At 45.0% G+C, this 25,841-nt stretch overlaps 1 protein-coding gene across 1 annotated transcript in view; it reads right to left on the bottom strand.

Annotated features, from left to right (window-relative positions):
* Window positions 1–25,841, bottom strand: part of fndc1 (fibronectin type III domain containing 1) — a 98,699-nt gene that overhangs the window by 10,085 nt on the left and 62,773 nt on the right. The window contains exons 15-17 of the mRNA XM_071412994.1: window positions 25,384–25,533; window positions 4,921–5,157; window positions 3,615–3,723 (exon numbers count right to left, since the gene is read on the bottom strand). Coding sequence (XP_071269095.1) covers window positions 3,615–3,723; window positions 4,921–5,157; window positions 25,384–25,533 — 496 coding nt within the window. The remainder of the gene's footprint in view (window positions 1–3,614; window positions 3,724–4,920; window positions 5,158–25,383; window positions 25,534–25,841) is intronic.

Genomic DNA, 25,841 nt, shown 5'->3' with positions numbered 1-25,841 from the left:
GCAATTTCACAAAGAGAGCATTTCTATATGACACAACGTCCCTCCTGACCGATATAAAGCAGACTTTGAGCTCTGGGCCCGCATCCACAAAGCAACTCAGAGTAGGAGTGCTGATCTAGGATCAGTTTGACATTTTAAATTATAATGAATAAGAAAAAAATATATATTATATATTATATTGTCAGATCCTAGATCAGTACTCCTACTCTGAGACACTTTAGTCTCAGTGTGTTTTAAATACAGTGTAGGAATTATTCAATCGCCTCAGATTCAAAACAACACGTGAGACAAGACTCTGAGGGTTTGCAATCTTTTCCATACCGTGGACAATGTGTGTGTGTGTGTGTGTGTGTTCTCCCTCCACTTCAGGGTTATGTACAGTAACTTGACGGTCCACTAATTTCCACCCAAACCCTTTAACGAGAGAGAGAGAGAGATTCTCATATAACTTTTCTCTATACACCTTGACTTCATATCTAGAGTTGTCTATCTTGTAACTACGCATATAGTTCTGGTGTAAGTAGGAGAGTTTCATGACCTATAGTCCTTTAGTGAGCAGCATTCTTCACCCTGTGCTTATTAAGCAGACCGATGTCTAGGAGGTGTAGGATTGCTGCATTGGTGTGTGTGTGTGTCTGTGTGAAGACATGTCTATGAGGTGTAGACTACTACCCCCCGCCCCCACACACACACACATCTGCCTCCATATAGACACACACACGTAGTGTTGCTTCAGTGCAGAGAAACTGAAATGTACACATGTCTTCAGATTTCTCCTTACATACAGCCAGCTCCAAGCAGCGTAGACCCTCAGTCAACCTGGCTCAGTTCAACCTTTCATGGACAATTATAAACTGTCAATCACTCTACCCGCCTTTTGCACATAAAGTTTTTACTCATACGCACACACACACAGACACAGATGTACACACACACATCCACCCATAAACAAGTCATATGCACACACACACAGACACACATGCACACAGACACACACACAAACCACAGGGCAAAAGCTAACTCATGTTCAGTAGGCTTCTAAATTCCGAAGTTATGAATTTAGGAACATCTGTCTCTGTGTGTGCGTGCATGTGCGTGTCCACAGAATCAGTGGATGAGCGTTTGAGCTAGTGTGTGTGTGATGTTCGTGGGACAACTCAGCATGTGTGTGTGTGACAGAGACAAATGTGCTGTTGTGTGTAGGATTACATGTGTCTGCCTGTGCATGGCTAACACCTGAGCGTGAACCTTTGGCTCGGGTATGAACCTTTGGCTCGGGTATGAACCTTTGGCTCGGGTATGAACCATTGGCTCGGGTATGAACCTTTGGCTCGGGTATGAACCTTTGGCTCAGGTATGAACCTTTGGCTCGGGTATGAACCTTTGGCTCGGGTATGAACCTTTGGCTCAGGTATGAACCTTTGGCTCGGGTATGAACCTTTGGCTCGGGTATGAACCTTTGGCTCGGGTATGAACCTTTGGCTCGGGTATGAACCTTTGGCTCAGGTATGAACCTTTGGCTCGGGTATGAACCTTTGGCTCGGGTCTGGCTGTCAGAAGGCGGGGAAAGGTCTGGACAGCCCATATCTTAACTAACTTGCCTAGTTAAATAAAGGTTGAATAAATAAAATATACATATAAACCTGTCCCCCTTACCAACTGTAACCTTGGAAACACATAACCTTGGGTATGGTGCAGAGCTGTGTGTGTGTGTGTGTGTGTGTGTGTGTGTGTGTGTGTGTGTGTGTGTGTGTGTGTGTGTGTGTGTGTGTGTGTGTGTGTGTGTGTGTGTGTGTGTGTGTGTGTGTGTGTGTGTGTGTGTGTGTGTGTGTGTGTGTCTATGTATGTGTCTGCCCATCACTGAACTGGTCAGGTTTGTTTTCTGCTGTATAACACCCCCCCTCTCTCTTTCTCTCTCCCGCTCTCTCTTTCTCTTTTTTGCCTCTTTCTCTCTCATGTGAGAATGAATCTCATGTGTAATATTAACCCTGGATACAGAGTTATGGAGTGTTTAAGGTTGAAGTTGTGTGCATTTTTTACCTCTCTGTGGAGCTGAATAGACTGGGAGAGTGTGAGAGAGAAACAGGTACAGAGAGAGAGAGAAACAGGTAGAGAGAGAGAGAGAGAGAGAGAGGGAAACAGGTACAGAGAGAGAGAGAGAGAAACAGGTAGAGAGAGAGATAGGGAAAGAGAGAGAAACAGGTAGAGAGAGAGAGAGAGAGAGAGGGAAACAGGTAGAGAGAGAGATAGGGCAAGAGAGAGAAACATGTAGAGAGAGAGATAGGGAAAGAGAGAGAAACATGTAGAGAGAGAGATAGGGAAAGAGAGAGAAACATGTAGAGAGAGAGAGAGAGAGAGAGAGAGAGAGAGAGAGAGAGAGAGAGAGAGAGAGAGAGAGAGAGAGAGAGAGAGAGAGAGAGAGAGAGAGAGAGAGAGAGAGAGAGAGAGAAAGAAACATCGAGAAAGAGAGGGCGGTAGTTTATTTGGACTGGCTAATCACGAAAGGTCAGTGGTTCAAGCACAGTGTAGGCTGCTCACTCCATGAGCACACAGTCGAGCTACCAAGAACTCATTAGCATCCAAATGTTGTTATCTCCGTTCACATTGCATAGAGAAAAATTGTAAATCTGACCCAGAAACAAAGAGTTTATTTTGGGTCAACTCTTTTCAGCGAACTGTGTCCAATTCCAAAATAGTATCCATAACCTTTTTATATATTACATTTGAGAGAAAATAGCAACAGCCTCCCTAGGTTTGTATGTTAAGAGATGTTTTCATACGCTTCTTTAGAAAGCTGCAACCTGTAACCCATAAGGAACACAGCCCTACATCATAACAGTGCCACGTGTTTTATCTGTGTGTGTGTGTGTGTGTCTGGCGCTGGTGTCTGCTCTATGTACATTCCTGTGTGAGTCTCAGTGGAGTATCTCAGCACGTTGTTTTCAGGGTGATTTCAACGTGTTTTCAAACCTGCCTCTATCCAGTCAGCTCTGATTTACGTCACTCTGAGGGCTTATTCACTTAAATAAGCATTACAATACCACGCTCTGCTGGTCTCTGACTGGGCCTGATATCACAACTGTAAATACACAACCATAGAATTACACACAGATACAGTGTACACATGTTGTGTGTCTAACATCACTGAGACCTACCGGGAACAATAATCATATAAACACACATTCCAATACCCTGTAGCTATAAACACTTACACACAGATGCAAACACGCAGCCAAACACCTGCAGACTGCACACAAATCAGTATAGAATCTATGACCCGTAAAATCTCTGTGTACCCGGTGTGTACCCGGGTGTGTACCCGGTGTGTACCCGGTCCCTCGCATAAGATTATATCCAGAGTTTGAACATTGAATACACAACACGCACACGCACACGCACACGCACACGCACACGCACACGCACACGCACACACATGCACACACGCGCACACACGCACACACGCACACACGCACACACGCACACACACGCACACGCACGCACGCACGCAGGCAGGCAGGCAGGCACGCACGCACGCACGCACGCACGCACGCACGCACACACACACACACACACACACACACACACACACACACACAAACAGAGCATATTCTCACCTGGAGTTGGGTTTGAGGTTCTCTACAGCCAGGTGTGTGCCGCTGGAAGCGCTGGAGGACCACCTGTTGTTGAGGATGTCATCATATGAGGCGCTGTGGACCATGTAGCCTGCAGGGGTCACACACAGGGCAAGGGTCAGGGGGCAAAGGTCACGAGAGGTTACAGAAGAGAGACAGATCTATTTTGATGTTTAAGAAAGAGGTGGCCATCTTGTTAGTGTGGTCTGAGGTCTGAGGTTTCAGAGGAAAGATTTTCATTTTAGAGGAGAGTGATTGGAGCCAGGAGAACAATCCCAACTAATTTTAAAGGTATCAGTGGTTTTAAACTAGAGGCAGCCTCAGTAAGTCACATTGTGGATCTGCCAACCACTACCCATACCGAGCCTCTCTGTTTCTCACCTCTTCTTTTGCCTCTGCTCTCTCTCACACACAGGAGGGTAATCCTCCATAAAGCCCCAGGCCAGTGTGTGAGTCAAGAGTTCATGGAATGCTCAGATCATGCCACTCAGCCAGTGGAAACTCCACGAGTGCCAGGCTCACCGCTTCCTGCCACATCAAGCCACGATGTGTTCCTATTGAATGTTTTAGGACCTAATATTTCTGCTGAAGCCTGGACACAGCTGGCTCAAGATTATGTTGTTCCCTCTTTCTCTCCCACTATTGCAGCCTGTCACTCACTTCTTCTCCTCCTCTCCTCCTTTAATTTTCTCTCACCCCTGCTATCTCTCTCTCCCTCTCTTTCTTTCCTCTGCTCATTTTCCTGATAACTGAGAGAAGACAGGAACTATAGTATATGATAACAAATAGCCCAGTGATTATACTAAACAAACAATATGAACAGGAGAGGGGGATAAGTACCAACAATTTGCAACACATCTGGAAAACCACATGAGAGAGAAAGAGCGAGATCGGAAAGCAAGTGATAGGGGTGTGGAGAGAGAGAGAGGGGGGGGGGGGGGGTCAAGTACAGCCTCCTTTACAGTAATCAAAACTCTGTGATGTCTAAATCATCGGGGTCAGGCGAGTCCCTAAAATATAACTAGCAGCTCACTAGTATCAACAACCAGTTAGATTATTTCTGCTGACCAGCTATGATCCTTTGAGAAGCACAACAAATGGGTTAGGAAAGAAAAGTTGAAGTCAGACTAAGTGCACACTAACTGCTTGAAGCACTGACAGAATACTCTTGACACTTACATTGTATTTACAGGACTAGCAAGCTGCTAGTCACCCTGCGTGACATTGTGGTCCACTCCCCTGACACCATGATGTCCTTTAGTGGGATGGCCCAGTCCAGTCCACTCACCTGACACCATGTCGTCCTTCAGGGGGATGGCCCAGTCAAGGATGATGAATGAGTGACAGCCTTCCATGGCGACCACGGTGATGTTGTGGGGCTTGTTCTTGGGCGGCTGTTTCTGATTGTAGGCCAGGCTGTCTTTCTTGAACAGGTTCTCCAAGACGTCCACCTGGAGGTATTCCAGAGCCTCCGTCAGCGAGCACGGAGCACCCAGATCCTTCTGGATGAAGTTCACGTACGGAGCTGTAGGGAGAGATGGCAGTGGAGGGGGGGTTGGCAGGAAGGGATGGGAGTGGAGGGGGGATGGCAGGGAGGGATGGGAGGGGGGGATGGCAGGGAGGGATGGGAAAGCAGGAAGATGGTTGATCAATTATGTTACATTGTTGCTGGTTTTACGCCCCAATCAAGAAACCCTTTGGGAGAGCATCGGTTTTTGTTGGACTACATCTTTACTGAACACTAAAACAATTTTGTTAATACAAGAAGGCAATGTTGTAACATCTGCTGGTGGACAACAAAGTCTCATATGACAATATTTGGCAACAATCTATTGTGTTTAGAAACCAGTCCAGGAGAGTCTCTCTGTTAGTCAGGAGTTCAGGAGAAGTAAGACTGGGTGTTTTTGAGTAGTATAACGGGTCGTGTGAGACCTCCAGTCCCTTATTTCCTCCTCTTTGGGCGATTCTCTGTCTGTGTCTGTCTGTATTTCCCTCGTTCTCTGTGTCAGTGGGAGCTAGTGCCAGATGGATCCATACACAGCTGTGAACACTTGCAGAACTCCCAGAATTCCCAGCCTGATTGGGCTGCCGATGGGAATGGACATTTGGCTGGACTCCTCACCACATGACTTGGCACAGACACAGCCAGAGGCACAAGCCAATAGGGCCACACGTGTCACTGTCCTCCCCGGCTTCTCGTCTCCTTTTTTCAGACACTTTTTAGAAGTCAATAGAGTTGTACTCATTTCAACTTCATCTAATACTGTCCTTACAGACACACATCTGGACATATATGGCACTGGTCTATACAGTCTTCACATACACTGATGTGTCTGTCCTTGTATGTTCTTTTCTATATGTATACAAGTGTCTGTTTCCACATGGTATCTTATTTTTTTATCTGAACATGTCTATCCTATAGTCTTTCTATATCTGTGTTTTGATCTACTGTATTCTGAGGAAGCAGATGTTGTCACACCCTGATCTGTTTCACCTGTCTTTGTGTTCGTCTCCACCCCACACCAGGTGTCTACCATCTCCCCTCATTATCCCCTGTGTATTTATACCTGTGCTCTCTGTTTGTCTGTTGCCAGTTAGTTTTGTTCATCAAACCTACCTGTGGTTTTCCTCCTTGCTCCTGCCGGATTCTAGTTCCTGTTTTCTAGCTTTCCCGGTTTTGACCATTCTGCCTGCCCTGACCCTGAGCCTGCCTGCCGTTCCGTACCTTGTCACACCACACTTTTTTTTCTCAAGATGGCGTAGCAGTCAGGCGTCTTTTGTCTTTGTCTTGTTGAGTCCAGTCGTGTCCATATATCTTTATATATTTTTTTTAATATATTTTTTCTTCGCATATATTTTTTCAACTATTTTTCTTAACCCCAACTTCAACATACTTTCAAGCAACCCGCCTCACCCAATGTGGTATGGATCTGCTATTTTCTTTACTTTAGAACCGGAACCCCCATCAGAATCTAGCCAGCTAACTAACTACTAGCTAGTAGTCAGCTAGCCACTGCTAGCGGTCATCAGCTAACCTTTAGCCAGGACAACTCCTGCCAGTCTGCACAGCATGATTCAACCCAGAGCTTATCAGACTCCTTTTTCTCCATATCACCGGATTCCTACCGCAAGCTCTGAACCTCTTCACTTGGATCATCGCAGCTTGCTAGCTGCTATCCGATTGGCTTCTCCTGGCTAATGTCTCTGTCCCGAAGCAAGCACCAATTAGCCTGGAGCTAGCCTATGCTAGGCCCATCTCCCGGCTAGCTGAAGAGGTCCATCAGCCACTCCTTGGGCTACAATACCTATTTTGCCAATTGGCCTGGACCCCTTTTATTGCTGATACAGAGCCCCGCCGATCCATCACGACTGGTCTGCCGACGTAACCACGCAAGGTGGGCTACAACAGTCTTCCTCCGTCGCAACGTCCCTCTAAGGCCCTTCTGCTACCCTGCTAGCCCCGGCCCACTAGCGGTCTGAATCGCCATGTCTCCAGCCCGTCCAGCTACTCATTGGACCCTATGATCACTCGGCTACGCATGCCTCTCCCTAATGTCAAAATGCCTTGTCCATTGCTGTTTTGATTAGTGATTATTGTCTTATTTCACTGTAGAGCCTCCAGCCCTGCTCAATATACCTCAGCTAACCCTCTTGTCCCATCTTCCACATATGCGGTGACCTCAACTGGTTTAATTGATGTCTCTAGAGACAATACCTCTCATCGTCACTCAATGCCTAGGTTTACCTCAACTGCATTCACATCCTACCATACCTTTGTCTGTACATTATGCATTGAATCTATTCTATTCTAAAAATGTTGAACCAGGAACAGATATAGCCCATGGTTCACTCCAAACTTGACTGCCCTTGAAAAGCACAAAAACATCCTGTGGGGTACGGCATTAGCATCGAATAGCCCCCGCGATATCCAACTTTTCAGGGAAGTTAGGAACCAATATACAGAGGCAGTTAGGAAAGCTAAGGCTAGCTTTTTCAAACAGAAATTTGCATCCTGTAGCACAAACTCAAAAAAGTTCTGGGACACTGTAAAGTCCATGGAGAATAAGAGTACCTCCTCCCAGCTGCCCACTGCACTGAGGCTAGGAAACACTGTCACCACCAATAAATCCACAATAATTGAGAATTTCAATAAGCATTCTTCTACGGCTGGCCATGCTTTCCACCTGGCCACTCCTACCCTGGTCAACAGCCCTGCGCTCCCCACAGCAACTCGCCCAAGCCTCCCCCACTTGTCCTTCACCCAAATCCAGATAGTTGATGTTCTGAAAGAGCTGCAAAATCTGGACCCCTACAAATCAGCCGGGCTAGACAATCTGGACCCTCTCTTTCTAAAATTATCAGCCGAAACTGTTGCAACCCCTATTACTAGCCTGTTCAACCTCTGACAACCTCCCACCGTACCTTCTCCGCTATGCAATCTGGTTTCCGAGCTGGTCATGGGTGCACCTCAGCCATGCTCAAGGTCCTAAACGATATCATAACCGCCATCGATAAGAGACAATACTGTACAGCTGTATTCATCGACCTGGCCAAGGCTTTCGACTCTGTCAATCACCACATTCTTATCGGCAGACTCAACAGCCTTGGTTTCTCAAATGACTGCCTCGCCTGGTTCACCAACTACTTCTCAGATAGAGTTCAGTGTGTCAAATCGGAGGGCCTGTTGTCCGGACCTCTGGCAGTTTCTATGGGGGTGCCACAGGGTTAAATTCTTGGGCCGACTCTTCTCTGTATACATCAATGATGTTGCTCTTGCTGCTGGTGATTCTCTGATCCACCTCTACGCAGACGACACCATTCTGTATACTTCTGTCCCTTCTTTGGAAACTAAGCAAAGAAGGGCGAGCAAAGCCTCCCTCACTCATGCTGCTAAACATACCTTCGTAAAACTGACTATCCTGCCAATCCTTGACTTCGGCGATGTCATTTACAAAATAGCCTCCAACACTCTACTCAACAAATTGGATGCATTCTATCACAGTGCCATCCGTTTTGTCACCAAAGCCCCATATACTACCCACCACTGCGACCTGTATGCTCTTGTTGGCTGGCCATCGCTTCATATTCGTCGCCAAACCCACTGGCTCCAGGTCATCTATAAGTTTCTGCTAGGTAAAGCCCCGCCTTATCTCAGCTCACTGGTCACCATAGCAGCACCCACCCGTAACACGCGCTCCAGCAGGTATATTTCACTGATCACCCCCAAAGCCAATTCCTACTTTGGCCGCCTTTCCTTCCAGTTCTCTGCTGCCAATGACTGGAACGAATTGCAAAAATCACTGAAGCTGGAGACCCATATCTCCCTCACTAACTTTAAGCACCAGCTATCAGAGCAGCTCACAGATCACTGCACCTGTACATAGCCCATCTGTAAATAACCCATCCAATTACCTCATCCCCATACTGTTATTTATTTTATTTATTTATTTTGCTCCTTTGCACCCCAGTTTCTCTACTTGCACATTCATCTTCTGCACATATATCACTCCAGTGTTTAATTGGTATATTGTAATTATTTCGCCACTATGGCCTATGTATTGCCTTACCTCCCTTATCTTACCTCATTTGCACACACTGTATATTGACTTTTTTTTCTCTATTGTGTTATTGACTGTATGTTTGTTTATTCCATGTGTAACTCTATGTTGTTGTCTGTGTTGCACTGCTTTGCTTTATCTTGGCTAGGTTTCAGTTGTAAATGAGAATTTGTTCTCAACTAGCCTACCTGGTGAATTAAAACAATTAAAAATAAAACCACTGGATTATTGGCTGTTTTGGACCTTTTGGACTCTGATCTGGATCACTAACCTCTGCCTGCTCTTGACCTGTCGTTTTGCCTGCCCCCGTTCTAGTAATAAACTTTTGTTACTTCGACACTGTCTGCATCTGGGTCTTCCCTATAACGTGATGTAGTGCTTATAATTGTATTTCCTTTTGTAACACTCCATTGACATACATAATAAGCTCTGTATGAGTCTTCAGATAACACACTGCTTGACCACGTGTCTGTCTATGCAGAGGAACCCAATGCCCTTTGGCTGGCGCCAGTACAGTTGACATCATGGGTCAATTGTACAGTTCCCTATTCTGCATTTTTTTGCTGTCTTTGGGCGGCTTGATCAACCCTTTGATAAACATATCTACATGAGCAGCAGCTATCACATCAGAGAGAGACAGAGAGAGAGACAGAGACAGAGAGAGAGACAGAGACAGAGACAGAGACAGAGACAGAGACAGAGACAGAGACAGAGAGAGAGAGAGAGAGAGAGAGAGAGAGAGAGAGAGAGAGAGAGAGAGAGAGAGAGAGAGAGAGAGAGAGAGAGAGAGAGAGAGAGAGAGAGAGAGACAGAGAGACAGACAGACAGACAGACAGACAGACAGACAGACAGACAGACAGACAGACAGACAGACAGACAGACAGACAGAGAGACGGACGGACGGACGGACGGACGGACGGACGGACGGACAGACGGACAGACGGACAGCGAAAGAGCGAGAGAGAACCCTAGAAAGAAGAATGGTGGACGTTTCAGAAAGCTGGCTGTGGTGTTGGATCTGAAATATTAAACTAATAAATATGAGAGAGGATGTCTATGTGTCAGGCCAACAGGGACCTCTCCTCTCACCGCTGATATCAGCGGGTTTCATATTATTTCATTATTTCACTGCTATTTTTATTCTATTTTATTCTGTTCTAGGATTTCTTTCATGGATGTAATGAGCTTCAGATGTGTTCGCTGTGCGGCCGCCGGCCTTGGCTCACAGGATCGTCACGGAAACTGTTTAACTGGATTAGAAGACCTGGATCAGGGGCAAGTGATGGTGGAGCATCAAGCTTGTAATAACATTGTAATAATATGGTCAATTAGCAGACTTTTTCCCAAAGCTGTCAACACATAGGCCTACAGCATATTCAGTGTACATGGCTATGGTGTTGCAAGCATCATGCACCAACCAAACAATTGGAAGCAATTCATTTCCAATTGGTGGTACTGTCTAACTAGTAGCCCTGCTTCCAAGGCATTCCAATGACCCAGACACATTCCAAACTGAGGTCCTCATAGTGAACAATACCAGCTAACACTGCTGTTACTGGGACCTGTTGGTTAGTGTACTGTCCAACCATGCCACATCTACACAGTCACATGGGAGGTGAGTGAGTGGCGCTCCCTGGTGACTCAGCAGGAATGTACGCATCATCATTATGAGCCCAGAGATCACTAAGAGGCTCCTTTATTAGAGACAAGAGGAGGGAGAGGGTGATGGGGGGATTAGAGGTGTTGTTTATATTCATGTTTTGTGTTTTTCCAGCCAGAGGAGTGGATGGAGGAGACAGGGGGGAGATCAAAGTAAGCACATTAGACAGCGGGACGCTTCAGAACACTCACTGGCCTCAGCTGACATAACAGCTTTCTGTGTCCTCGGTACACTCTTAGAAAAAAAGGTGCTATCTAGAGCCTAAAATGGTTCTTCGGATGTCCCCATAGGAGAACCCTTGAAGAATCCTTTTTGGTTTCAGGTAGAACCATTTTGGGGTCCATGTAGGACCCTTCCACAGAGGGACAGCCGAACAAACCTTTTGGAACCCTTTCTTCTAAGAATGTAGGGATGGGCATTTGACATTTGTTGACTGTTCAAGTACTTGCATGTTTATTTTTTTGAGTAATAGAGTACTCGGAATGCAAAATCTATTCAACAAAAATATAAACGCAACATGCAACAATTTCAACGATTTTACTGAGTTACAGTTCATATAAGGAAATCAGTTTATTTAAATACATTAATTAGAGATGGGTGGGCTTGGGATGGCATAGGCCCACCCATTTGGGAGCCAGACCAGCCAATCAGACTGAGTTTTCCCCCACAAAAGAGCTACAGACAGAAATATTTCTCAGTTTCATCAGGTGAAGAAGCCGGATGTGGAGATCCATGGTCTGCGATGTGAGGCCAGTTGAACGTACTACTAAATTCTCCAACTTTGGAGGCGGCTTATGGTAGAGATATAAACATTAAATGATCTGGCAACAGCTCTGGTGCACATCCCTGCAGTCAGCATACCAATGTCATGCTCCCTCAAAACTTGAGACATCTGTGGCATTGTGTTGTGTGACAAAACTGCACATTTTATAGTGGCCTTTTATTGTCCCCAGCACACGGTGCACCTGTGTAATGATCATGGAGTTTAATCAGCTTCTTGATATGCCACACCTGTCAGGTGGATGGATTATCTTCACAAAGGAGAAATGCTCACTAACAGGGACGTAAACAAATGTGTGCATTTTCAAATGTTATTTGAGGGAAATAAGCTTTTTGTGAATATGGAACATTTCTGGGATCTTTCAGTTCATGAAACATGGTACCAACACTTTCTATGTTGTATTTATATTTTTGTTCAATGTATACAGGTATATGTTTTTAGAACAGAAAGGCAAGGCCTGCAATGGAAAAAACATGTGTGCATTTATCTATATACCAACAGTGCACAACAATCACTAATTTATTATAACCATTACAGATAACAAATCCTAATCACTAATTTATCATAACCATTACAGATAACAAATCCTAATCACTAATTTATCATAACCATTACAGATAACAAATCCTAATCACTAAATTGCCTAATATAAACTCAGCAAAAAAATAAATGTCATCTCACTGTCGACTGCGTTTATTTTCAGCGTTATTTTCAAATTGTGCCCAAATTAAACGGCCTCGTACTCTATTCTAGATCATACAATATGCATATTATTATTACTATTGGATAGAAAACACTCTGAAGTTTCTAAAACTGTTTGAATTATATCTGTGAGTAAAACAGAACTCATTTGGCAGCAAACTTCCATACAGGAAGTGAAAAATCTGAAAACGAGGCTCTGTTTCAGGGCCTGCCTATTCAACTGGCTTTTATTTATCGATATGTATGCACTTCATACGCCTTCCACTAGATGTCAACAGGCAGTGGAAGGTTGAATGGGGTGTCTAGCTTGATCTGAGGCCGAATAAGAGCTTTTGGAGTGACAGGTCCGGTATTTTCTTTGTCTTCGACGGTGCGCGGGGGAGCTCGACATTGTCTTCTGAAAAGCTTTCGGTATACACGGCGAATATCTCCGGCTCTGATTTTATTTGATACATATGAGAAAAACATCATAAAGTAGTTTTTTTCAACCGAGTTTTATCAGTTTATTCAACGTTTAATGGGACTTTTGGAATTTTCCGTTCTTTGCGCCAAGAGAGGATGGGAATGTTCGCGCCACAATGCTAGCCAAGGTTGCTAATTCGACAGAAGAAATGGACATTCTAAAACCAAACAACGATTTATTCTGGAAATAGGACTCCTTGTACAACATTCTGATGGAAGCTCAGCAAAAGTAAGAAAACATTTATGATGTTATTTCGTATTTCTGTGTAATATGTTGATGCCTATTCTCCGCAGTGTTGGCGAGCGCTGTCTCACAATAACCCAAGCTGTATGTTGTGGTAAAGTTATTTTAAAAAATCTAACACAGCGGTTGCATTAAGAACCAGTGTATCTTTCATTTGCCATACAACAAGTATTTTTATGTAAAGTTTATGATGAGTTCTTTGGTCAGATTAGGTGAGTGTCCAAAATATCTCCGGACATTCTGGGGAAATGTTGCTACGTATTCACAATGTATAACCACGATTTGCAGCTCTAAATATGCACATTTTCGAACAAAACATAAATGTATTGTATAACATGATGTTATAAGACTGTCATCTGATGAAGTTGTCCAAAGGTTAGTGATTAATTTTATATCTATTGCTGGTTTTTGCGAAAGCTACCTTTGCGGTGAATAAATGCCGTTGTGTGTTTGGCTATTGTGGTAAGCTAATATAATTCTATATTGTGTTTTCGCTGTAAAACACTTAAAAAATCGGAAATATTGGCTGGATTCACAAGATGTTTATCTTTCATTTGCTGTACACCATGTATTTTTCATAAATGTTTTATGATGAGTATTTATGTATTTCACGTTGATCTCTGTAATTATTCTGGCTGCTTTGGTGCTATTTTTGATGGTGGCTGCAATGTAAAACTATGATTTATACCTCAAATATGCACATTTTCGAACAAAACATAAATGTATTGTATAACATGTTATAAGACTGTCATCTGATGAAGTTGTTCAAGGTTAGTGATTCATTTTATCTCTATTTTGTCAGTTTTGTGAAAGCTACCTATGCGGTGGAAACATGGTGAAAATATGCGGTTGTGTGTTTGGCTATTGTGGTTAGCTAATAGAAATACATATTGTGTTTTTGCTGTAAAACATTAAAAAAATCGGAAATGATGGCTGGATTCACAAGATGTTTATCTTTCATTTGCTGTATTGGACTTGTGATTTCATGAAAATTATATTATATGATATCCCTGTCCCGTTAGGCTAGGCTATGCTAGTCAGCTTTTTTGATGAGGAGGATCCCGGATCCGGGAGGGTGATGAAGTAGAGGTTTAATTAACATGTGTAAATATTTGTATGAACATAACAAGATTCAACAACTGAGACATAAACTGAACAGTACGGACATTGCAATTTATTTCCCTAGGCACATCTGCAGTCCTCATGCTGCAAGGAGGCATGAGGACTGCTCAGTACGGACATGCTGCAAGGAGGCATGAGGACTGCAGATGTGCCTAGGGAAATAAATTGCAATGTCCGTACTGTGAGAAGCCTAAGACAGCGCTACAGGGAGACAGGACGGACAGCTGATCGTCCTCGCAATGGTAGACCACGTGTAACAACAACTGCCCAGGATCGGTACATCCGAACATCACACCTGCGGGACAGGTACAGGATGGCAACAACAACTCCCCGAGTTACACCAGGAACGCACAATCCCTCCATCAGTGCTCAGACTGTCCGCAATAGGCTGAGAGAGGCTGGACTGAGGGCATGTAGGCCTGAGCTCAGCCTAAGGCGTGTTCACGCAGATCAGCAGGGACCCTGGGCATCTTTCTTTTTGTTTTTCAGAGTCAGTAGAAAGGCCTCTTTAGTGTCCTCTTTAGTGTCCATTTTCATTAATTGTTTATGGTTCATTGAACAAGCATGGGAAACAGTGCTTAAACCCTTTACAATGAAGATCTGTGAAGTTATTTAGATTTTTACGAATTATCTTTGAAAGACAGGGTACTGAAAAAGGACGTTTCTTTTTATGATGAGTTTATATTCATATGCCATTTAAGATCCATTTATTGAAACCGTAATATCATCTGGTTATATTTTATCGTGGGACACAATCTTCAAAAAGGTAGTAACCTCAGCAGTGGCGTCTGCTTGTAGAAGCCGTTCTATGGCTGTGCAATGGCATATCCTTGTTTTGTTAATTTAGCAGACGAAACGCTCTTATTTCCCCAGCCCTTATCACAGTCAAGACACACATATTTTATAGCAAAAAAACATGATGTAATATAAATTAATGAAATATAACAGAACATTTTTCCAAATGAAAAAAGTTGCCAGTGCGAAGTGATGCGCATCTCACATCACAGTTATTCTCAAGGAGTGATCATTTGAAACAGGCTTTTTTTGGCACGTTATTAATTTTACATTGAACAGTGCATGGTGATGAACTAAGGCCACAACTTCTGTTTGGTGAGTATCATTCAATCAATCAAATGTATTTATAAAGCCATTTTTACATCAGCCGATGTCACAAAGGGCTATACAGAAACCCAGCCTAAAACCCCAAACAGCAAGCAATGCAGATGTAGAAGCACGGTGTCCAGGAAAAACTCCCTAGAAAGGCTGGAACCTAGGAAGAAACCTAGAGAAGAACCAGTCCTGTTCTGGCTGAGTAGGCCTAGGCTTAATTATTATGATGAAAATATGCCCTTTGTATTTGGGTTCCGGCGCCGACAGAGATGGTCGCCTCGCTTCGAGTTCTTAGGAAACAATGCAGTATTTTGTTTTTTTAATGTATTATTTCTTACACTGTTACCCCAGGAAATCTTAAGTATTTATATGTACATATTATTATTCATTCATTTACACTTGTGTGTAAAAGGTAGTTGTTGTGAAATTGTTAGATTACTTGCTAGATATTACTGCATGGTCGGAACTAGAATCAAAAGCATTTCGCTACACTCGCATTAACATCTGCTAACCGTGTTTATGTGACCAATAAAATTTGATTTGATGGAATGTTTTTTCATATTTTGAGTGTGGAGCCTGTCTAAGTTTAGGGGGGTTATAGCCTAAGCTAGGGATGGGCAATTTTGTTTTGTTTTACAGTTCATTTTGTGCGATTCTACACACTTTGCCTAGCCTCGGTTCGTTCGAGGCTACTCTTTGCCATGGGGTATAGAGAACATTTAGCAATTGTATAACTCATTTCATGCAATTCTACTCATTTTGACATGGGGCAGAGAGAAATGTTTGTAATATGATACCTGAGTGAGAGGGCTAGCGTTATGGATGGGTCCTAGGGGGCCTGGCCTGTCTTACTGTACCTCCTTGCCCGTCCAAATAAAATATTGATATATTGATAATTTATTTGACAGAGACGCGCGCCGACAGAAAGATGCATCAATCTCAGATAAAGCATCCGAGCGAGCGAAACAGTGCCCTCTGTCTCCTTATGTGTAGACCACGTGTCTGATGCTGTGTGGACAAAAGGAGTATGACATGTCATACTGTTTCTGACCAGACAGCATCAGACACATGGGCTACATGTAGTAGGACAGAGGGGTGCTGTTTGGCTCGATAGTTTCAGCAGAGAAGAAGAGGCGAAGCGAGAGGGCTCACTCTCACAAAAATCTGTCCTGAATAAGCCCAATGTGTTTCTATGGGCATAATTTGCAGACCTAAGCTTGCGCCTATTTGGGGAGCCAGCAATTTGTGCATCGCGGTGGGGTAGCGTTAACAAGGGCAGTATTATGTTTGAGTTTATGTTTGGTTGGTGTGGTGTTCCCGGGGTCCTTGGTGATTCCCGGTTTTATGGTAGGGGAATTCTTTCTCTTTGCTCTTGTTTTCTTTAATAGAATGTCGGTGGGCGGAGCAAATTGGGACACACCTGGGCTCGGGTGTGTCCGGGGATAAATACTCCATTCCCTCCATTCATTGAGGAGACTCTCTCCACGCAGACACACTGTTATTTTTGGTTGTGGCATTTTGTGGATTATTTGTTTTGACACCTCTCAAAACCCCTTATTATCACCATCTATGCACACAACCACTCACTTACACTACTGATTACAGACTACACACACCATTGTTAATTGTATATAGTTTACTTTAGTTAATAAATATATTTTTGTTATTCCTTGATCTCTGCGTTGTCTCCCTTTTTGTTACGGGCTAAGAGCCAGTTTGTGACAAGTTAATGTGTCTTGAGTATAATTTAAAATGTTGAGACAAGAAGAAGGGGAAGGGTGTGTGTCACGCCCTGACTGTAGATTGCTTCTAATTTTAGTTTGGTCAGGGTGTGATGTGGGTGGGTATTCTATGTTGTAGGTCTAGGTTTTCTATGTGTTTGGCCTGGTATGGTTCTCAATCAGAGGCAGCTGTCTATCGTTGTCTCTGATTGAGAGCCATACTTAGGTAGCCTGTTTTCCCACTTGTGTTTGTGGGTGGTTATTTTCTGGTTAGTGTTTGTTGCACCTGTCAGAACTGTTTGTTGGTCGTTTTGTTGTTTTTGTTTGTGTATTCATCTTGATTGAAAGTATTATGGATACGTACCACGTTGCACTTTGGTCCTCCTCTCCTTCTCCAGACGAGAAGCGTTACAGAATCACCCACCAACAAAGGACCAAGCAGCGTGGGAACATGGACTCCTGGACATGGGAGGACATTTTGGACGGCAAAGGACCATGGGCACAGCCGGGAGAGTATCGCCGTCCTAAAAAGGAGCTGGAGGCAGCTAGAGCGGAGCGGCGACACTATGAGGAGTTGGCTCGAGGAGAAGTGCACGAGAGGCAGCCCCAGAATTATTTTTTTGGGGGGGCACACGGGGAGATTGGTAGAGTCAGGTAGAGACCTGAGCTAACTCCCCATGCTTACCGTGGCGAGCGTCGTACTGGTCAGGCACCGTGCTATGCGGTGGAGCGCACGGTGTCTCCAGTATGTGTGCTTAGCCCGGTACGTTACATCGCAGCTCCTTGCATCTGCCGGGCTAGAGTGGGCATCGAGCCAGGAAGGATGATGCCGGCTCAGCGCATCTGGTCTCCAGTGCGTCTCCTCGGTCCGGGTTATCCTTCGCCAGCTTTGCGCACTGTGTCTCCAGAGCGTCTGCACTGCCCAGTGCGTCCTGTGCCTGCATCCCGCAGGTGCAGGGCCAAAGTCACCATACAGCCAGGACGGGTTCTGCAGGCTTTTTTCTCGAGACCTCCAGTGCGCCTCCACGGCCCAGTGTATCCGGTGCCTCGGCCAAGGACAAGGCCTCCTGCATGTCTCCCCAGCCTGGTGAGTCCTGTGCCTGTGCTAAGCTCTAACCGTCCTGCATGTCTCCCCAGCCTGGTGAGTCCTGTGCCTTCTCCCAGAGCCAAGCCTCCAGTGATGATCCATGGCAAGAAGCCTCCAGTGATAATCCATGGCATGAAGCCTCCAGTGATAATCCATGGCACGAAGCCTCCAGTGATGATCCATGGCAAGAAGCCTCCAGTGATGATCCATGGCACAAAGCCTCCAGTGATGATCCATGGCACGAAGCCTCCAGTGATAATCCATGGCACGAAGCCTCCAGTGATGATCCATGGCAAGAAGCTTCCAGTGATGATCCATGGCACGAAGCCTCCAGTGATAAACCATGGCACAAAGCCTCCAGTGATGATCCATGGCACGAAGCCTCCAGTGATGATCCATGGCAAGAAGCCTCCAGTGATGATCCATGGCATGAAACCTCCAGTGATAATCCATGGCACGAAGCCTCCAGTGATGATCCATGGCACGAAGCCTCCAGTGATGATCCATGGCAAGAAGCCTCCAGTGGTGATCCATGGCACGAAGCCTCCAGTGATGATCCATGGCACGAAGCCTCCAGTGATGCTCCATGGTACGAAGCCTCCTGTGATTATCCATGGTACGAAGCCTCCTGTGATTAACCATGGTACGAAGCCTCCTGTGATGATCCATGGCACGAAGCCTCCACTGATGATCCATGGCACGAAGCCTCCTGTGATGATCCATGGCACGAAGCCTCCAGTGAGGATCCATGGCACGAAGCCTCCAGTGAGGATCCATGGCATGAAGCCTCCAGTGAGGATCCATGGCACGAAACCTCCAGTGAGGAGTTATGGCACGAGGCCTCCAGCGACGCCCTCTAGTCCGGAGCCTCCAGCGACGCCCTCTAGTCCGGAGCCTGCAGCGACGGGCTTCAGTCAGGAGCAGCCAGAGTCTCCCTCCTGTCCGGAGCAGCCAGAGTCTCCCTCCTGTCCGGAGCAGCCAGAGTCTCCCTCCTGTCCGGAGCAGCCAGAGTCTCCCTCCTGTCCGGAGCAGCCAGAGTCTCCCTCCTGTCCGGAGCAGCCAGAGTCTCCCTCCTATCCGGAGCAGCCAGAGTCTCCCTCCTGTTCGAAGCAGCCAGTCTCCCGCCTGTCCGGCGCTGCCAGAGCCTCCCGCCTGTCCGGCGCTGCCAGAGCTTCCCGCCTGTCCGGCGCTGCCAGAGACTCCCGCCTATCCGGCGCTGCCAGAGCCTCCCGCCTGTCCGGCGCTGCCAGAGCCTCCCGCCTGTCCGGCGCTGCCAGAGCCTCCCTCCTGTCCGGCGTTGCCAGAGCCTCCCGCCTGTCCGGTGCTGCCAGAGTTTCCCTCCTATTCGGGGTCTGTTGTAAGGGTCCCCAGTCCGGGGTCGGCGGCGAGGGTCGCCACTCCAGAGGTGCTACATAAGGGGGCCAAGTCTAAGGTGGAGTGGGGTCTACGTTCCGCACCAGAGCCGCCACCGCGTGGAAATGCCCACCCAGACCCTCCCCTATTGGTTCAGGTTTTGCGGCCGGAGTCCGCACCTTTGGGGGGGGGGGGGGGGTACTGTCACGCCCTGACTGTAGATTGCTTTGTATGTTTCTATTTTGATTTTGGTCAGGGTGTGATGTGGGTGGATATTCTATGTTGTAGGTCTATGTTTTCTATTTCTATGTGTTTGGCCTGGTATGGTTCTCAATCAGAGGCAGCTGTCTATCGTTGTCTCTGATTGAGAGCCATACTTAGGTAGCCTGTTTTCCCACTTGTGTTTGTGGGTGATTATTTTCTGGTTAGTGTTTGTTGCACCTGTCAGAACTGTTCGTTGGTCGTTTTGTTGTTTTTGTTCGTGTATTCATCTTGATTAAAAGGGCTTCTCTCTCCAGAATGCATGCACTCAGCTCTCCAGAATGTGCTCTCCTGCCAATTCTTGCACATTCATTGTTTCATTGTGCCGATTGTTTGCCCTTTGATTGTTTGTTTTTTATTAATTCCCCATTACGTAAAGTACCAGTCAAAAGTTTGGACACCTACTCATTCAAAGCTTTTTCTTATTTTTTTTTGAATTTTCCACGTTGTAGAATAATAGTGAAGACATCAAAACTATGAAATAACACACATGGAATCATGTAGTAACCAAAAAAGTGTTAAACAAATCAAAATATATGATATATTTGAGATTCTTCAAAGTAGCCATCCTTTGCCTTGATGACAGCTTTGCATACTCTTGGCATTCTCTCAACCAGCTTCATGAGGTAGTCACCTGGAATGTATTTCAATTAACAGGTGTGCCATGTTAATTTGTGGAATTTCTTTCCTTTTTAATGTGTTTGAGCCAATCAGTTGTGTTGTGACAAGGTAGGGGTGGTATACAGAAGATAGTCCTATTCGGTAAAAGACCAAGTCCATATTATGGCAAGAACAGCTCAAATAAGCAAAGAGAAACAACAGTCCATCATTACTTTAAGACATGAAGGTCAGTCAATACGGAAAATTTCAAGAACTTTGAATGTTTCTTCAAGTGCAGTCACAAAAACCATCAAGCACTATGATGAAACTGGCTCTCATGAGGACCACCACAGGAAAGGAAGACCCAGAGTTACCTCTGCTGTAGAAGATACAGTGCTTCTACACCTGCATTGCTTGCTGTTTGGGGATTTAGGCTGGGTTTCTGTACAGCACTTTGATATATCAGCTGATGTAAGAAGGGCTATATAAATACATTTGATTTGATTTGATACGTTTATTAGAGTTAACTGCACCTCAGATTGCAGCTCAAGTAAATGCTTCACAGAGTTCAAGTAACAGACACATCTCAACATCAACTGTTCAGATGAGACTGTGTGAATCAGGCCTTCGTGGTCGAATTGCTGCAAAGAAACCACTACTAAAGGACAACAATATGAAGAAGAGACTTGCTAGGGCCAAGAAACACGAGCAATGGGCATTAGACCAGTGAACATCTGTCCTTTGGTCTGATGAGTCCAAATTTGAGATTTTTGGTTACAACCGCCATGTCTTTATGAGACGCAGAGTAGGTGAACAGATGATCTCCACATGTTTGGTTCCCACCGTGAAGCATGGAGGAGGTGGTGTGATGGTGGGGGGGTGCTTTGCTGGTGACACTGTCACTGATAAATTTAGAATTCAAGGTACACTTAACCATGATGGCTACCATAGCATTCTGCAGCGATATGCCATCCCATCTGGTTTGCGCTTAGTGTGACTATCATTTGTTTTTCAACAGGACAATGACACAATGACCCAACACAGACAGATAGAAAGGGAGGCAGACAGGCGGAGTAGAGCGATTAATGCGATTGACAGAACCCGAATTTTCATCCGGATATTTTCTACTGTTTTTATTTGTCGGCTTTAGGCGTATGTATTTTACTTAGTTCGTGATTCAAGTTATAGGCCTACTGTTGCATTGGCCTGATTTCCATGCGCTAATTTCTTAAACCACCAATGGATCACGGTGTATCAATGTGTCCATATAGGCAAAGGCTGGTGTTTTCGCATTAGTTGAATATTTACTTTTAGATTTTTATCATTTTCATTCAGATTTTTATGATTAACCATGTGACAATAATTTTGACAAACGAAAACATGATTTTTTTTTAAATGACACTGTTCCTTAAAAATAATCATAACTGGCATGCGGATAGTTAGAAATGGTAGGATATATTGTAACACCACACATTGGCTGCTACTGTAGGATGAATGATAGAATGTTAAAATTATATGCAAAGTATTTTCTCCATTGTTTTTAATGGTAGGCCACTCTGGTAGGCCTACATTATGATCAAATAGCCACAGTAGCCTACCTGGCTCCTGTTAAAAATGTAAGCTAAAGCAGTTACAGCCTCAGTGTTCACAGTAAACGCGCGCTGGAAGTTGCACAGAATTTTCACAATGTTCATGTTTGCGCTCAGCAGACCTGAAATTTGCTCAGTGCTGAAGAAAATTAGAGGAACATTGGTTGAGACCCCACCTGATCTGCCCCCCAAAATTATTGAGGGCCTTAAAAAGGGGGGCTGTGGGCGCATCCCTGACATAGGCTAAACAATTCTAAATGGCACTAGTAGTTCACAAAGTAGTCTAAACGAAAAATAGACGAGACGCAATTATTCCAAAACTGCAGCTCATTGTTGAAACACATATTTCCCTACTTCAATCAATCAGTCCATTTTGAATTTGTTCTAAAACTTTTGTCATTGGCAAGGAATGTAGCTTGTGTATCCCATTAGTTAGAGGCATTTTTCTATGCCCACCGTCCCACTGTTTTTATAGGCATTTATTTCTGTAGGCCTAACGGGAGCTTGTGTGTGAACTCAGCAAGCGTGTGTAGAGCGAGGAGTCAGAATGCATGCAGACATGGAGGGGAAAGGGAATTTAGGGAGAAGAACTGTGTGTTGCTGGCCTTGGTTTCTTTTTTGTTATGCACCGAAAAAAAAATGTCCATTGTCTTCAATTCTTTTTAAATCTCTGGTTAAAGTTTTGGTTCTGGTTCTGGTTAACTCTGGTTAGAGTTTTGACGTCCGTTCTCATGTGCATCCCTAGTCCTCGGTCACCATGTCACATGACGCAAGTTCTGTCAGGGAAGTCCACTCAGACCCATGTCATGTGGACCCTGGCCTGTCAAGACCCTGGCCTGTCAAGACCCTGACCCTGACCTGTCAAGACCCTGACCCTGACCTGTCAAGACCCTGGCCTGTCAAGACCCTGGCCTGTCAAGACCCTGGCCTGTCAAGACCCTGGTCTGTCAAGACCCTGGCCTGTCAAGACCCTGGCCTGTCAAGACCCTGGCCTGTCAAGACCCAATAGCAGTGGGATTGAGAACTACAAAGTGTGACCATTTGTTCTGGCAACAACCTTCTCAACTGACTCCATTGTCTCCAAATCACTGATCGGTCATAATGACAATTCATACACAGACCCAGTTCCATGTATCTACCAGGGATGGGCAACTTTTATGAGGGTGGGGGCCACAAAAAAACAGAAATCATCATGAGGGGCTGCAGTGGCTCACGGGTCTACGTACACACACGTGTAGTCAGAGCCGGCCTTAGCGTTTTGAGGGCCTTAAGCAAAATTGCTGATGTACCCTGCAAACAATGCGAGCAGCTGTCCAGGACCTTGATTGGCCCTCCGTCTCTGTAGGAGATTAAATCCTTCCCCCCCCCCCATCAATCTACGCACAATACCCCATAATGACGAAGCAAAAAACTATTTTTTGAAATGTTTGCACATGTATATATATATATAAAAAGAAATATCACATTTATATCCCTTTACTCAGTACTTTGTTGAAGCACCTTTGGCAGCGATTACAGCCTCGAGTCTTCTTGGGTATGAGACTAGCTTGGCACCTGTATTTGAGGAGTTTCTCCCATTCTTCTCTGCAGATCCTCTCAAGTTCTGTCAGGTTGGATGGGAAGCGTCGCTGCACAGCTATTTTCAGGTCTCTCCAGAGATGTTCGATCGGGTTCAAGTCCGGGCTCTGGCTGGGCCACTCAAGGACATTCAGAGACTTGTCCCAAAGCCACTCCTGCGTTGCCTTGGCTGTGTGCTTAGGGTTGTTGTCCTGTTGGAAGGTGAACCTTCACCCCAGTCTGAAGTCCTGAGTGCTCTGCAGCAGGTTTTCATCAAGGATCTCTCTGTACTTTGCGCTGTTCATCTCTCCCTCGATCCGATCCTGACTAGTCTCCCAGTCCCTGCTGCTGAAAAACATCCCCACAGCATGATGGTGCCACCATCATACTTCACCGTAGGGATGGTGCCAGGTTTCCTACAGACTTGACGCTAGGCATTCAGGGCAAAGAGTTCAATCTTGGTTTCATTTAGGTGCCTTTGGCAAACTTTTGGCAAACTCCAAGCAGGCTGTCATGTGCCTTTTTACTGAGGAATGGCTTCCGTCTGGCCAATATACCATAAAGGCCTGGTTGGTGGAGTGCTGCAGTTATGGTTGTCCTTCTGGAAGGTTCTCCCATCTCCACAGAGGAAGTCTGGAGCTCTGTCAGAGTGACTATCGGGTTCGTGGTCACCTCCGTGACAAAGGCCTTTCTCCCCCGATTGCTCAGTTTGGCCGGGCGGCCAGCTCTAGGAAGAGTCTCGGTGGTTCCAAACTTATTCCATTTAAGAATCATGGAGGCCACTGTGTTCTTGGAGACCTTCAATGCTGCAGACATTTTTTGGTACCCTTCCCAAGATCTGTGCCTCGACACCATCCTGTCTCGGAGCTCTACGGACAATTCCTTCAACCTCATTGCTTGGTTTTTGCACTGTCAACTGTGGGACCTTATATAGACAGGTGTTTGCCTTTCCAAATATTTTCAAATCAATTGAATTTACCACAGGTGGACTCCAATGAAGTTGTAGAAACATCTCAAGGATGATCAATGGAAACAGGATGCACCTGAGCTCAATTTCGAGTCTCATAGCAAAGGGTCTGAATACTTATGTAAATAAGGTATTTCTGTTTTAAAATTTTAATACATTTGCAAACATTTCTAAAAAACGTTTTTTGCTTTGTCATTATGGGGTATTGTGTGTAGATTGAAAAAAATCAATTTAATCAATTTTAGAATAAGGCTGTAACGTAACAAATGTGAAAAAAGTCAAGGGGTCTGAATACTTTCTGAATGCACTGTATACAAGCACACACCCATGTGCGTGTGAGTGCACGAACGCACGCACGCACACACACACACACACACACACACGCACACGCACACGCACACGCACACGCGCGCACGCACGCACGCACGCACGCACACACACACACACACACACACACACACACACACACACACACACACACACACACACACACACACACTCTCTCCCTGCTCAATCACATCAAACATACTACAGTGTGGTTCAGTTGGTAGAGCATGGTGCTTGCAACGCCAGGGTTGTGGGTTCAATTCCTACGGGGTCCAGTACAAAAATGTATTCACTCGCTACTGTAAGTGGCTCCTTTTTTGGGTAACAGACATATACAACAAAATGTACATTGTGGACCCAGATGATATAACTTAAAAGTAATAATTAAAACGCTTGTTTCCAAAGTGGTCCTCGACGGTAAAAATAATAACACTTATAATGACTAAAAGACCAAAATACAAACAACCATAAATACATTAATTTATATTGACATTCTAGAAAGTGTCACTATTCACTGCACTTTTCCCTAACCTTAATTTTTTTATCTCACATTTTAACGATCTATTCATTGCACATCATACCTATCATTCAAATAAATACACATGACCAGCAGTTATTACGTGACTTTTCTCCATAGTACCGTAGCCTACCTGTGAAACGTTTCTTCCCGGTGAGGTCGAACTCATTGGAAGGGCTGTTGTTGAAGGGCCTGCTCTCTGGTTCAGGGGTGGGGGGGTCTGGGGTGGTTGTGGTGGTAGGGGGCAGGGTGGGGAGCAGGGTGGTTTGCCACAACAACTCATCTAGAAAACAAGGCAAACAAACAGCAAGTTAAGGCATGAACATCGCAGACTAGATACATACCCATTGATTCCAATCTAAATGGGTATGATATTTTGCTACATAGGACTAAACCTGTGTAATTGCTATGTAACAATCATGTAATAGCGCTGGAAATGAGTGTGATCTCATTGGAAATGAGTGTGATCTCACTGGAAATTAGTGTGATCTCACTGGAAATGAGTGTGATCTCATTGGAAATGAGTGTGATCTCACTGGAAATTAGTGTGATCTCATTGAAAATGAGTGTGCTCTCACTGGAAATGAGTGT

Source organism: Salvelinus alpinus, chromosome 8 (genome assembly GCF_045679555.1).
Source record: "Salvelinus alpinus chromosome 8, SLU_Salpinus.1, whole genome shotgun sequence".
In the NCBI taxonomy this organism is placed as follows: domain Eukaryota; kingdom Metazoa; phylum Chordata; class Actinopteri; order Salmoniformes; family Salmonidae; genus Salvelinus; species Salvelinus alpinus.
The sequence above is the reverse complement of the archived record's forward strand: the minus strand, read 5'-3'. Positions and strand labels throughout refer to the sequence as shown.